The 13,076-nt window shown below is 44.2% G+C and overlaps 1 protein-coding gene across 2 annotated transcripts; it reads right to left on the bottom strand.

Moving 5' to 3' along the window:
* Positions 1-4,418: 4,418 nt before the first annotated feature.
* LOC125460494 (protein rapunzel-like) lies at positions 4,419-12,497 on the bottom strand. 2 transcript variants are annotated; one of them, XM_048548039.2, is made up of 3 exons: positions 12,235-12,497; positions 8,888-8,969; positions 4,419-7,216 (listed from the first exon to the last, which is right to left on the bottom strand). In XM_048548039.2, the coding sequence occupies exon 3, from the start codon at positions 7,159-7,161 to the stop codon at positions 5,986-5,988; it is 1,176 nt and encodes a 391-aa protein (XP_048403996.1). In that variant the 5' UTR covers positions 7,162-7,216; positions 8,888-8,969; positions 12,235-12,497; the 3' UTR covers positions 4,419-5,985. The 2 variants fall into 2 exon arrangements, with proteins under 2 accessions (XP_048403996.1, XP_048403991.1); XM_048548034.2 differs by lacking the exon at positions 8,888-8,969 and having other exon boundaries at positions 12,235-12,496.
* Positions 12,498-13,076: the final 579 nt, after the last annotated feature.

Raw genomic sequence — 13,076 nt, 5'->3', positions numbered from 1 at the left:
CAGCACAGTACAGGCCCTTCGGCCCATGACGTTGTGCATGGAATATTCCTAATCCAAAAATAAATTAACCTAACCTACATTCCCTTCAATTCACTGCTGTCCATGTGCATGTCCAGCAGTCGCTTAAATGTCACTAAAGACTCTGCTTCCATGACTACCACTGGTAAACTATTCCATGCACTCACAACTCTCTGAGTGAAGAACCTCCCTCTGACGTCTCCTCTATACCTTCCGACTAACACCTTAAAACTATGACCCCTCGTGGCAGTCAATCCTGCCCTGGGGAAAAAGCTCTGGCTATCGACTCCATCCATGCCTCTCATTACCTTGTACACCTCCTTCTTCTTCTCTCTAACGAAAACAGCCTCAAGTCCCTCAGCCTTTCCTCGTAAGGCCTTCCCTCCACACCAGGCAACATTCTAGTAAATCTCCTCTGCACCCTTTCCAAAGCTTCCACGTCCTTCTTATAATGCAGTGACCAGAACTGTACACAATACTCCAAGTGCGGCTGCACCAGAGTTTTGTACAGCTTCACCATAACCTCTTGGTTCCGGAACTTAATCCCTCTATTAATAAAAGCTAAAACACTGTATGCCTTCTTCACAGCCCTGTCAACCTGGGTGGCAACTTTCAACGATCTGTGTACATGGGCACCGAGATCCCTCTGCTCATCTTCACTACCAAGAATATTAGCATTAGCCCAGTACTTTGCCTTCCGGTTACTCCTACCAAAGTGCATCACCTCACACTTGTCTGCATTAAACTCCATTTGCCACCTCTCAGCCCAGCTCTGCACCTTATCTATGTCTCTCTGCAACCTACAGCATCCTTCATCGCTATCCACAACTCCACTGACCTGAGTGTCGTCTGCAAATTTACTAACCCATCCTTCTATGCCCTCATCCAGGTCATTTATAAAAATGACAAACAGCAGTGAACCCAACACCGACCCTTGCGGTACACCACTAGTAACTGCTCTCCAGGATGAACATTTCCCATCAACTACCACCCTCTGTCTTCTTTCAGCAAGCCAAATTCCGATCCAAACTGCTATATCTCCCACAATCCCATTCCTCCACATTTTGTACAATAGCCTACTGTGGGGAACCTTATCGAACGCCTTGCTGAAATCCATATACACCACGTCAACCGGTTTACTCTCATCTACCTGTTTGGTCACCTTCTCAAAGAACTCAATAAGGTTTGAGAAGCACGACCTACCCTTCACAAAACCATGCTGACTATCCCTAATCAAATTATTCTTTTCTCGATTATTATAAATCCTGTCCCCTATAATCTTTTCCAACACTTTACCAACAACTGAGGTAAGGCTCACTGGTCTATAATTACCAGGGTTGTCTGTACTCCCCTTCTTGAACAGAGGAACCACATTTGCTATCCTCCAGTCATCTGTCACCATTCCTGTAGACAATGACACGTTAAAGATCATTGCCAAAGGCTTGGCAATCTCCTCCCTGGCTTCCCAGAGGATCCTAGGATAAATCCCATCCGGCCCAGGGGACTTATCTATCTTCACTCTCTGTAGGATTTCTAATACCTCTTCCTTGTGAACCTCAATCCCACCCAGTCTAGTAGCCTGTATCTCAGTATTCTCCTCGACAACATTGTCGTTTTCTAGAGTGTATACTATCGAAAAATATTCATTTAGTGCTTTCCCTATCTCCTCTGACTCCACACACAACTTCCCACTACTATCCTTGATTGGCCCTAATCTTACACTCGGCATTCTTTTATTCCTTAAATACCTATAGAAAGCCTTAGGGTTTACCCTTATCCTATCCGCCAACAACTTCTCATGTCTCCTCCTAGCTCTTCTGAGCTCTCTCTTTAGGTCTTTCCTGGTTATCTCATAGCTCTCATACGCCCTAACTGAGCCTTCACGTCTCATCCTAACATAAGCCTTTTTCCTCTTGACCAGAGATTCCACTTCCTTCCGCACTCTACAGCTTCCTCCCTGCCTGACAGGTACATACTTATCTGGGACACACAGGAGCTTTTCCTTGAATAAGCTCCATATTTCTAATGTGCCCATCCCCTGCAGTTTCCTTCCCCATCCTATGCTCCCTAAATCTTGCCTAATCTCATCGTAATTGCCTTTCCCCCAGCTATAGCTCTTACCCAGTGGTATACACCTATCCCATTCCACCTTTGCATAGGATGGGGAAGAAAACTGCAGGGGATGGGCACATTAGAAATATGGAGCTTATTCAAGGAAAAGCTCCTGTGTGTCCCATCACTAAAGTAAACATAATAGAATTGTGATCACTATCACCAAAGTACCCACCTAATTCCAAATCTAACACCTGGCCAGGCTTATTACCCAGTACCAAATCTAATGTGGCTTCGCCCCTTGTTGGCCTGTCTACATACTGTGTCAGGAAGCCCTCCTGCACACACTGGACAAAAACTGACCCATCTATAGTACTCGAACTATAGTGTTCCCAGTCAATATTTGGAAAGTTGAAGTCCCCCATGACAACTACTCTGTCTCTCTCACTCCTATCAAGAATCATCTTTGCTATCCTTTCCTCTACATATCTGGAACTATTTGGAGGCCTATAGAAAACTCCCAACAGGGTGACCTCTCCTTTCCTGTTTCTAACCTCAGCCCATACTACCTCAGTTGACGAGCCCCTAAACATCCTTTCTGCAACTGTAATACTGTCCTTGACCAACAATGCCACACCTCCCCCACTTTTACCATCTCTGTTCTTACTGAAACATCTAAATCCCGGAATCTGCAACAACCATTCCTGTCCCTGCTCTATCCATGTCTCCAAAATGGCCACAATATCGAAGTCCCAGGTACCAACCCATGCTGCAAGTTCATCCACCTTATTCCGGATGCTCCTGGTGTTGAAGTAGACACACTTCAAACCAACTTCTTGCTTGCCAGTGCCATCTTGCTTCCCTGAAACTTTATTTCAGACCTCCCTACTCAACCTTTTCTATAGTCGAACTACAATTTTGGAGCCCATCCCCCTGCTGAATTAGTTTAAACCCACCCGAATAGCCTTAGCAAATCTCCCCCCCAGGATATATTCCCTTCTGGTTCAGGTGAAGACCATCCTGCTTGTAGAGGTCCCACCTACCCCAGAAAGAGCCCCAATTATCCAAGAATCCAAAATCCTCCCTCCTGCACCATTCCCGTAGCCACGTGTTCAACTCCTCTCTCTCCCTATTCCTCGCCTCACTAGCACGTGGCATGGGCAACAAACCAGAGACAACAAGTCTGTTCATCCTAGCTCTCAGCCTCCATCCTAGCTCCCTGAATTTCTGCCTTAAATCCCCATCTCTCTTCCTACCTATGTCGTTGGTGCCTATGTGGACCACGACTTGGGGCTGCTCCCCCTCCCCCTTAAGGATCCCAAAAACATGATCAGAGACATCATGCACCCTGGCATCCGGGAGGCAACACACCAACCGTGAGTCTCTCTTGTCCCCACAGAACCTCCTATCTGTCCCCCAAAGAAGAATAAACGTATGGAATATTTTCTAAATGGGGAGAAAATTCAGAAATCTGAAGTGTAAAGAGACTTGGGAGTTCCAGTCCAGGATTCTCTCAAGGTAAACTCGCAGGTTGAGTCAGTAATCAACAAGTCAAATGCAAGGTTGGTATTTATTCTGAGAGGATGTGAATATATAAGCAGCGATGTACTACTGAGGCTTTGTAAGGCTCTGGTCAGGCCACATTTGGAATATTATGGGCTGTTTTGTGTCCCATATCTCAGGAAGGATGTACTGGCCCTGGAGCGGGATCAGAGGAGATTCATGAGAATGGAAGGCAGTTCAGAGAAGGTTCAGTCAGATGATATCTGGTATCGAGGGATTGTCTTATTAGCAAAGATTAAACAAGTCGGGACTCTATTCACTGGAGTTTAGAAGAATGAGAGATGATCTATTGAAACATACAGGATTCTTTAGGGGCCTGGCAGGCTGAGAGGATGTTTCCCATCAGCAGAGAGTCTAGGACCAGAGAACAATGTCTCAGAATAAAGGGGTATCAATTGAAGACTGAGATGGGGAGGAATTTCTTCTCTCCAAGGGTTGTGAGTCTTTGGAACTCCTTACCACAGAGAGCTGTGGGGGCAGAGGCCTCGTGTACGTTTAAGGCTGAGATCAACAGATTATTGATCAGTCGGGGAATCAAGGATTACAGGGAAAAGGGCAGGAATGTGGACGCTAGGAATGTCGGATCAGCCATGATCCTATGGAATGGAGTAGATTTGAGGGGTCGAATGGCCTACTCCTGTTCCTATTTCTTGTGGTTTTATAGTTACATTATCTGACATTGGATTTACTCTGCAATGTTTATGCCATCACCATCTTGATGTGTGACTGAAGTGATGACTGACGCAACGTACTGAATAGAGAAAGAAAACCTCAAACAGCCAGAGCACGTTATCTCTCTGAGTTTATTCAGCATTTCATTACAGTCAACAGTCAGAGCCAACTTTATTTCAACAGTTCCAATCAGTTCACACAAACCTCAGTAATTACAACAGTACACTGGAAGAGCACAGAAATAACTGTAGATCAGTGTATGTTGCTGTTACAGAGGGAAATTTAATATTACACACTAAGTTACAGACATGAGATTATTCCAGGTTTATTAATCAGAAATGAAAGCACCATCATTGCAGTTTTTTTTCTATTCATTTGTGGGATGTGGGCATCACTGGCTAGCCAACATTTCTTGCCCATCCCCAGTTGCCCCTTGAGAAGGTGGTGGTGAGCTGCCTTCTTGAACCGCTGCAGTCCTCCTGCTGTCGGTTGACCCACAATGCCATTGGGAAGCGAATTTCAGGATTTTGACCCAGTGACAGTGAAGGACCGGCGATACGTTTCCAAGTCAGGATGGAGGGGAACTGGGAGGTGGTGGTGTTCCATTGTATCTGCTGTCATTGTCCTTCTAGATGGAAGTGGTCATGGGTTTGGAAGGCACTGTCTGAGGTTCTTTGGTAAATGAGTGAGTTATTTTAATAAATTTTTTTATACAGCTGTACCAGAATGTTTTGGGTAATATTGTGTCTTATTGTGCAGTGGAACCATCTTCTTTGCATAATTTAAATAATTTTATATCTTTCCTCAGTCACTCTGTTCTTCATGAATTGCGAGTTAACACCAGGATAAGATTGGGTGACAACTGGAAAAGCTTTTGGAGATGCATGGTTTATAAAATCTGTCAAATAGCCATCATATAGCACTGAGCATGGAACATCATTCAAACTTTTCTGAAATAAACCCAGTGAGCTATTATTGTGATGTATTGATGGCTGTTGGAATTTGGCTGAGCCAGAGAATTCTAAACCCAAGAAAATCCAATCCATTTGACAAGTCCCAGTTTCTGCAGATATTTGCACTGGAGAGTCCTGTCAGATCTTAAAGTTCAGGTTCAGAGATAATACACTGATCTTCTATGTAGAAAAATCCAGACTCCAGCCATGGGGTTCTGCAGGCTCAGGATCCATGCTAGCATTTAGCCTGAATGTTAATATCCAGATTAGTTCTGGTTTGCTCTAAGACCTATAGTACTAGTCCTGAAGCTTCTGGGGACAAAATTTAACCACGTCCTGAGGATGAAATGATTGCTAGTTTCAACAAAACTGTCCTTTTCCTATGGATCGACCTGACATACTAACACAAGATCCTTCCACCCTTTCTCTCTACATTTACATCGTCTGATTTAACCACTTGACCATGGCATCGGACTTTTGAAGATTTAAACAAATGTAGATCCAGTTTATTTTGCCAAGGATGAACTGGAATGCAATGGATCAGGTATATCTGAAGTAAAAGTTGCTATAGTTAATTTTAGAAAGTATTTTTAATCAGTTTTATCTCTTTATTTAACTCCCCATTCATCTTGGCAAATGACAATCCTGTTAATAGATATTAAGAAATCTCATTCAAAAATCAAAAGTCAATTGTATTCCCAGCCACCTCTGTGTTTGATCATGGGGTTTAAGTGGAGTGGACACACAGAGTGACTCCACTGTACGTTTCCCAGAAATGACAATTGTTTGGAAAGTTCTTATGAAGCCACAAGTCCTTGTAGCGTCTCACTGTGTGTACAACATGCCCAGAGGGAAGGTTACTGTACACATGTTTAGCAACCTCTCTTGCATCAGTCCAGCCATCTTTCCCCTCCATTAAGTGCCTGATTTCCACTTCATTAAGTGAAATCATTGGATCAATTGCATAAGAGACAACAGCATTAACCCCATTGAGTCTGAAAAAGTGAAATCGATTGGGGCCAATGACACAATGATTGTCAAAGCCAGCAACAGGGTCATAGACTCGAACAGACCATTTAACCCAGTCATATTTCTCTGCTAAAGCCTCAATTATAAATGTTGCACATCCCTTGTTATCTCTCTCACCTTTGTTCTTTATAAGAGCCTCAACATCTATTTCTGCCTGGTCAGCAAACTCATTGATGCACTGATCTATCATGGATTTCATTTTATTTTCTACTTTGGCCATTTTCTCATTCCACTCTCTCTTCAATGCCTCTACATCAGTCCCAGTGATAGTAGAGTGACCCACCAGGGCAATCAGGCCAATGCAGAAGAGCTCCTTGAGACGGGAGCAGAGACCTTCCATTAGACGCCGATTCCTCTGGTCATATTTCATGGCAGTTTCCAAAATGGGTTTACCAAAGATGGCAGAATATCCCATCACTGCATCGAAGAGAGTGTGAAGGTTCTGGTCACCTTTTGTCACATCAAAATGTGTGAGGAACTCTTTTTTCTCATTCTCCCGGAATTCCGGTGCTGCATTGAGGATGTCCATGTACTTCCTGAACTGGTTTTTCAGATTCTCTTCAATGGGGAAGTATTGATTATTAATTGTACTTTTCTCTATCTCCCAAAGCACTTGCTTAATCTGATCTGAAATGACGTCCAGCTGGTTCCTGACTATCTGGAACTGCTCCTTCATGTATGTAAGCTCCTCACTCTCACGTTTCCCTAATGCCAGTTTCAGAATAATACCAGCCACCTGGAAGATGGGTTTTAAGACACCAGGTGTAGTCGCAAACCTCGCTCTGTCCGGAAACACTTCCATTGCAATCTTTGCATTATCCATGTTAGCCTTGAGCTCTGCAGCAGCTTGCTCAAGCTCTTTGTCAGTGGCCATGTTGGATTCAGGGATGAATGTTCTGGTGGACGGACAATGCTTTCAAAAGGCGTCTCTGAAAAGGAAACAGTTGGGACTTAGGTTTGAATTGCACCAATTATTCTGTCCAAATATCAACAAATTCCATCAGTCATGGAGTATTAGAGTCACAGAGTTGTACAGCATGGAAACAGACCCTTTAGCCCAATTCATCCATGCTGACCAGATATCCTAAATTAATCTGGTCCCATTTGCCAGTATTTGGCCTATATCTCTCTAAACCCTTCCTCATTATAGTCTGATCCAAATGCCTTTTAAATGTTGTAACTGTACCAGCCTCCACCACTTCCTCTGGCAGCTCATTCCATACATGTACTACCCCATGTGAAAAGCTTGTCCCTTAGGTCCCTTTTAAGTCTTTACCCTCTCACCTTAAACCTATGCCCTCCAGTTTTGGACTAGCCCAATTGGTATGGCTCAGGGGGATGAGGAGAGGGGGACCTGGGATGATTCAGGTAATGGGGGGGGAAGGGGGAATTGGGATGGTTCTGGGGATGAGAGAGGGGGAATTGGGATGGTTCTGGGGGATGAGAGAAATGAAATTGGGATGGTGCTGGGGGATGGGGAGGGGGAATGGGGATGGTTCTGGGTGATGGAGGGAGGGAGATTTTGGATGGCTTTGGGGAATGGGAAATACAGAATTGGGATGGTTCTGCAGGATGAGGGAGGGAAAATTGGGATGGTTCTGGGGAATGGGGGAGGGGGAAATTGGGATGGTTCTGGGGAATGGGGGAGGGGGAATTGGGGTGGCTCTGGGGGATGAGTGAGGGTGTATTGGGATGGTTCTGGGGAATGGGGGGAGGAGTTTGGAACGGTTCTGGGGGATAAGGGTAGGGAGAATTCTGGTGGCTTAGGTAGGTGGATCCCACAGGGTGATTAGTTTGGGTCAGGTCCAGCAGGGCAGATGTTTCTTGGTCAGGTCTGTGGCGGGGGGTGCAGGAGAGAGTTGAGATGGGTCTTGCGGGGAGAGTGGGTGTCAGGTTGAGAGGGTGAGTTTGGAGTCATGAGACAAGAATGGGGTCAGTTGAATAGTTACTCAGGATTAGCTGATGTATTTGGGCAGGCGATGGCCTCTTGGTATTATCGTTGGACTGTGACTCCAGAGACCCAGATATGTCCTGGGGACCCAGGTTCGAATCCCACCATGGCAGATGGTTGAATTTGAATTCAATAAATATCTGGAATTAAGAATCTAATAATGACTGTGAATCCATTGCCAATAGTTGGAAAAACCACCGGTTTATGGAAGGAAACTGCCATCCTTACCTGGTCTGGCTTACATGTGACTCCATACCCACAGCAATGTAGTTGACTCTGAACTGCCCTCTTGGCAATAAATACTGCCCAGCTAGCAACACCCTCGTTAATGAATAAAAGAAAATTAACAATCTAACCTTCCCTGAGTAGCTATTTACACAATTTCATCAGAACTGCTTGTAGTTTCTGATGTAAAATAGATTCTGTCAGAGGGTTCCAGGCACAGGGAAAATTGTGCAGTGGCAACCTGAGTTTACTGAGCAACTCCTTCAGAAAATGTGGGATACCATTTCCTCTGACAGGGAAATTCTGAATAATCTTCAAATCAGATTCAGGGCAATTAGGGGAGAATTTGTTTCGCATTAAATTTAGTGAAGACTAAGTCTCTGTAGCTGCTGACAGACAAGCTCAACACTAAAAGAAGACTTACATTTATGTAGCACCTTTCACAACCTCTAGATCTTCAAAGTCCCACTGAAATGTACCTTTAAAGTGTAGTCAGTTGGATTTAGCTATCAAGGAAAGACAGAGTTTGAACACAGATGAATCATGTTCTAATTAAGTGGCTGAATTAACTCGATGCTGAGCAATTGATGTTGAATGCCCTCCATTGTTTGTAAATTAACTTTGATATTCTTAACAAAAAGAAGAAACAGTCTGTTTCACTCTCTCTCTTTTATCCCCATTTCTTGTTTACTAATTTTTTCCTGCTCTTGGTGTGAAAGAGAAGGAATAGCAGATAACTTTAGGGGGCAATCTCTTTGATAAAGGTTATTGACAATTTCTAGATACCTGCCTTTCCTTCTCTGATTGAAGTTGCTGGTGTTTCACTCTTTATAGATTCATTTTCAGCTTCTGCAGTTTCAAATCCTGACTGACACCACCCCCCCCCCTCTATTTCTGCTGCTTCTCTCTCCTCTCTTTCGCTCACAGTTCAATGATTGTTCATTGCCTCTCTATTGTGTGTCTCTGTGTCTCTTTTTCTCTCCCCTTGCACATCTCTCTCTCTATATATATGTATCTCTCTCCCTCTCTGTTGACTCTCTTTCTCTCTCAGTCCCATGCCACAGAGTCATACAGCATAGAAACAGGCCCTTCAGTCCACCATCTCTATTCTGACCAATGAACACGAAACTACACTAATCCCTTTTGCCCGCACTTGGTCCATTGCAGACTACGTCCTGGCATTTCAAATGTTCATCCAGAGGCTTCTTAAATGTTGTGAGAGTACCTGCCTCACCACCCTCTCAGGCAACATGTTCCATATTTCTATCAACATCTGGGTGCAAAAAATCTTTCTCAGATCTCCTCTGAACCACCTTAAACTGATGTTGTCTGGTCTTAGACACACCTGCCATGCGGAAGAGATTCTCACTCTGTCTATGCCTCTCATGGTATTGTATTCCTCAATCTGAACCCCCTCTGCTCCAGGGAAAACAAACCCAGCCCATTCTGGTCTCTCCTCACAACTGAGACTTTTCATCTCAGGTGGTGAATCTCCTTTGCACCTTCTCCAGTGTAATCATGTCTTTCCAATTGTGTTGTGCCCAGAACGGCACACAATATTCCAGCTGTCATCCAAATAATGTTTTATAAACTTGTAACAAGACATCCCTGCTCTTACGTCTATGCCCCAGCTAATGCAGTCGAGCATCCTATATGTCTTCTCCATCACCCTGTCTACCTGTGCTGACACCTTCAGTATAAACACCAAGGTCCCTTTGCTCTGCAGGGCTCCCTGGGGCCCTACCAATAATTGTGTAAGTCCTTCCATTATTACACTCCAAAATGCATCACCTCACACTTATCAGGATTAAATTCCTTCTGCCATTACTCTGCCCAATTTACCAGCTGATCAACTAGGCAACAGGAGACAGAGAGTAGTAGTAGAAGGGAGTTTCTCAAATTGGAGACCTGTGACTAGAGGTGTTCCACAGGGATCTGTGCTGGGACCACTGTTGTTTGTGATATATGTAAATGATCTGGAGGAAGGTGTAGGTGGTCTGATCAGCAAGTTTGCAATGACACTAAGATTGGTGGAGTAGCTGATAGTGAAGGGGACTGTCGGCGAATGCTGCAGAATATAGATAGACTGGAGAGTTGGGCAGATAAATGGCAGATGGAGTTCAATCTGGGCTACTGCGAGGTGATGCATTTTGGAAGATCAAATTCAAGGGCGAACTATACAGTAAATGGAAAAGCCCTGGAGAAAATTGATGAACAGAGAGATCTGGGTGTTCAGGTCCATTATTCTCTGAAGGTGGCAACGCAGGTCAATAGGGTGGTCAAGAAGGCATATGGCATGCTTTCCTTCATTGGACGGGGTATTGACTACAAGAGTTGGCTGGTCATGTTGCAGTTGTATAGGACTTTGGTTTGACCACATTTGGAGTACTGTGTACAGTTCTGGTCGCCACATTACCAAAAGGATGTGGATGCTTTGGAGAGGGTGCAGAGGAGGTTCACCAGGATGTTGCCTGGTATGGAGGGTGCTAGCTATGAAGAGAGGTTGAGTAGATTAGGATTATTTTCATTAGAAAGATGGAGATTGAGGGGGGACCTGATTGAGGTCTACAAAAGCATGAGAGGTCTAGACACTGTGGTAGCAAGAAGCTTTTTTCCAGAGTGGGGGATTCAATTACTAGGGGTCATGAGTTCAAAGTGAGAGGAGAAAAGTTTAAGGGAGATATGCGTGGAAAGTTCTTTACACAGAGGGTGGTGGGTGCCTGGAACGCGTAGCCAGCGGAGGTGGTAGACGCAGACACGTTAGTGTCTTTTAAGATGTATCTGGACAGGTACATGGATGGGCAGGGAGCAAATGGACACAGACCGTTAGAAAATAGATGACAGGTTAGACAGAGGATCTTGATCAGCGCAGGCTTGGAGTGCCGAAGAGCCTGTTCCTGTGCTGTAGGTTTCTTTGTTCTTTGTTCTAATATCAGACTGTGACCTGAGACCATCTTCCCCATGAGCAATAACACCATCAATTTTCATGTCATTTGCAACCTTATTAATTTTACCTTCTGCATTTATATCCAAGCCATTAATGTAGATAACAAATAGCAATGGTCCCTTTCTCTCTCCCACCCTTTCTCTCACTCTCTCTCTCTCTCTCTGTTGTGTGTCTATGTCACTCTGTGTGGGTCTTTTGCTGTGAGTCTTTTCTCTGTATTGTTTTCCCAGTATCTTTCGCTTACTTTCTCTCACAGCTTGTATGTGTGTCTCTCTCTGTGTCTCTCTCACCATGTGTTTCTATGTCTTTCATTGTGTTTTTCTCTCAGCGTGAATATGTCTCTCACTCATACATGGTCTGGGCATATGTGTCTCTGTGTGTGTGTGTGTGTGTGTGTGTGTGTGTGTGTGTCTGTCTTTCTCACTGTGTCTCTCAGTGTCTGTGTGTGTGTTTCTGTCTTTTACATCACAGTCTGTGTGCATATCTCTCTTTCTTCGTGCCTCTCTCTTGCTTGTTTCAGTTTTGATGAACCTGGCAGAATGTGTTCAGTGTAAATAAAAACCAAATGAATTGCAGGTGTTATAAAACAGAAACAAAAGCAGAAGTTGCTGGAAAAGCTCAGCAGGTCTGGCAACAGTTGTGAGGAAAAATCAAAGTTCACATTTCGGGTCCAGTGACACCTCCTCAGTTCTGAAAAGATCTACTGAAAAGGATGGTATCAGGGACAGCTGACTATATCTTATATTAACCACAAGATGTGGGAAGACCCTGAATGTTTATTGTGTTATTAAAACGTATTTATGTGTTTTACAACATGTTCTTACCTTTATGTATTCTGTCCTGAGGTCCTGCCTTTCTTCTCTGCAGCTCTGAACTTGTGTTAGGACAGCAGCACCAGTGCCTGCCCTTGCCAGTGAGTCAGATTTCCTCTCTTCAGTGTCCCCTTTTCAAACAGGAATTGCTGAGGAATATTTGAGACGAAAATAGCTCCCTACAGGAATCCCCTGAAGTTTTAAATCTAAGCTCTTGCCCCCTGACTCCACCCTTTTACTAAAACTGGTGCGTGATAGGTAAGGCATTACCCCTCTGACACGGGTAATAACCTGTATCATTGTGAAGGCAACTAGATCTATCACAACAGGTAAACTATGAAAGCTGTAGCATTGTTTATTACTGCAATTTAGATAATGAGACTGAGCTGCCCTTGGTCACGGACTCTCACAGCGCTGTGTGATATCACTAGATAGAACATAGAACATTACAGCACAGTACAGGCCCTTCGGCCCTCAATGTTGTGCCGACCTGTCATACCGATCTCAAGCCCATCTAACCTACACTATTCCATGTACGTCCATATGCTTATCCAATGATGACTTAAATGTACCTAAAGTTGGCGAATCTACTACCGTTGCAGGCAAAGCGTTCCATTCCCTTACTACTCTCTGAGTAAAGAAACTACCTCTGACATCTGTCCTATATCTTTCACCCCTCAATTTAAAGCTATGCCCCCTCGTGCTCGCCATCACCATCCTAGGAAAAAGGCTCTCCCTATCCACCCTATCTAACCCTCTGATTATTTTATATGTTTCAATTAAGTCACCTCTCAACCTTCTCTCGAATGAAAACAGCCTCAAGTCCCTCAGCCTTTCCTCGTAAGACCTTCCCT

This window comes from Stegostoma tigrinum, chromosome 2, assembly GCF_030684315.1.
Source record: "Stegostoma tigrinum isolate sSteTig4 chromosome 2, sSteTig4.hap1, whole genome shotgun sequence".
Classification (NCBI taxonomy): domain Eukaryota; kingdom Metazoa; phylum Chordata; class Chondrichthyes; order Orectolobiformes; family Stegostomatidae; genus Stegostoma; species Stegostoma tigrinum.
The sequence above is the reverse complement of the archived record's forward strand: the minus strand, read 5'-3'. Positions and strand labels throughout refer to the sequence as shown.

Bases quoted from the DNA above. Each gene is read 5' to 3' on its own strand.
- LOC125460494 (XM_048548039.2), bottom strand. From the start codon at position 7,161: ATGGCCACTGACAAAGAGCTTGAGCAAGCTGCTGCAGAGCTCAAGGCT.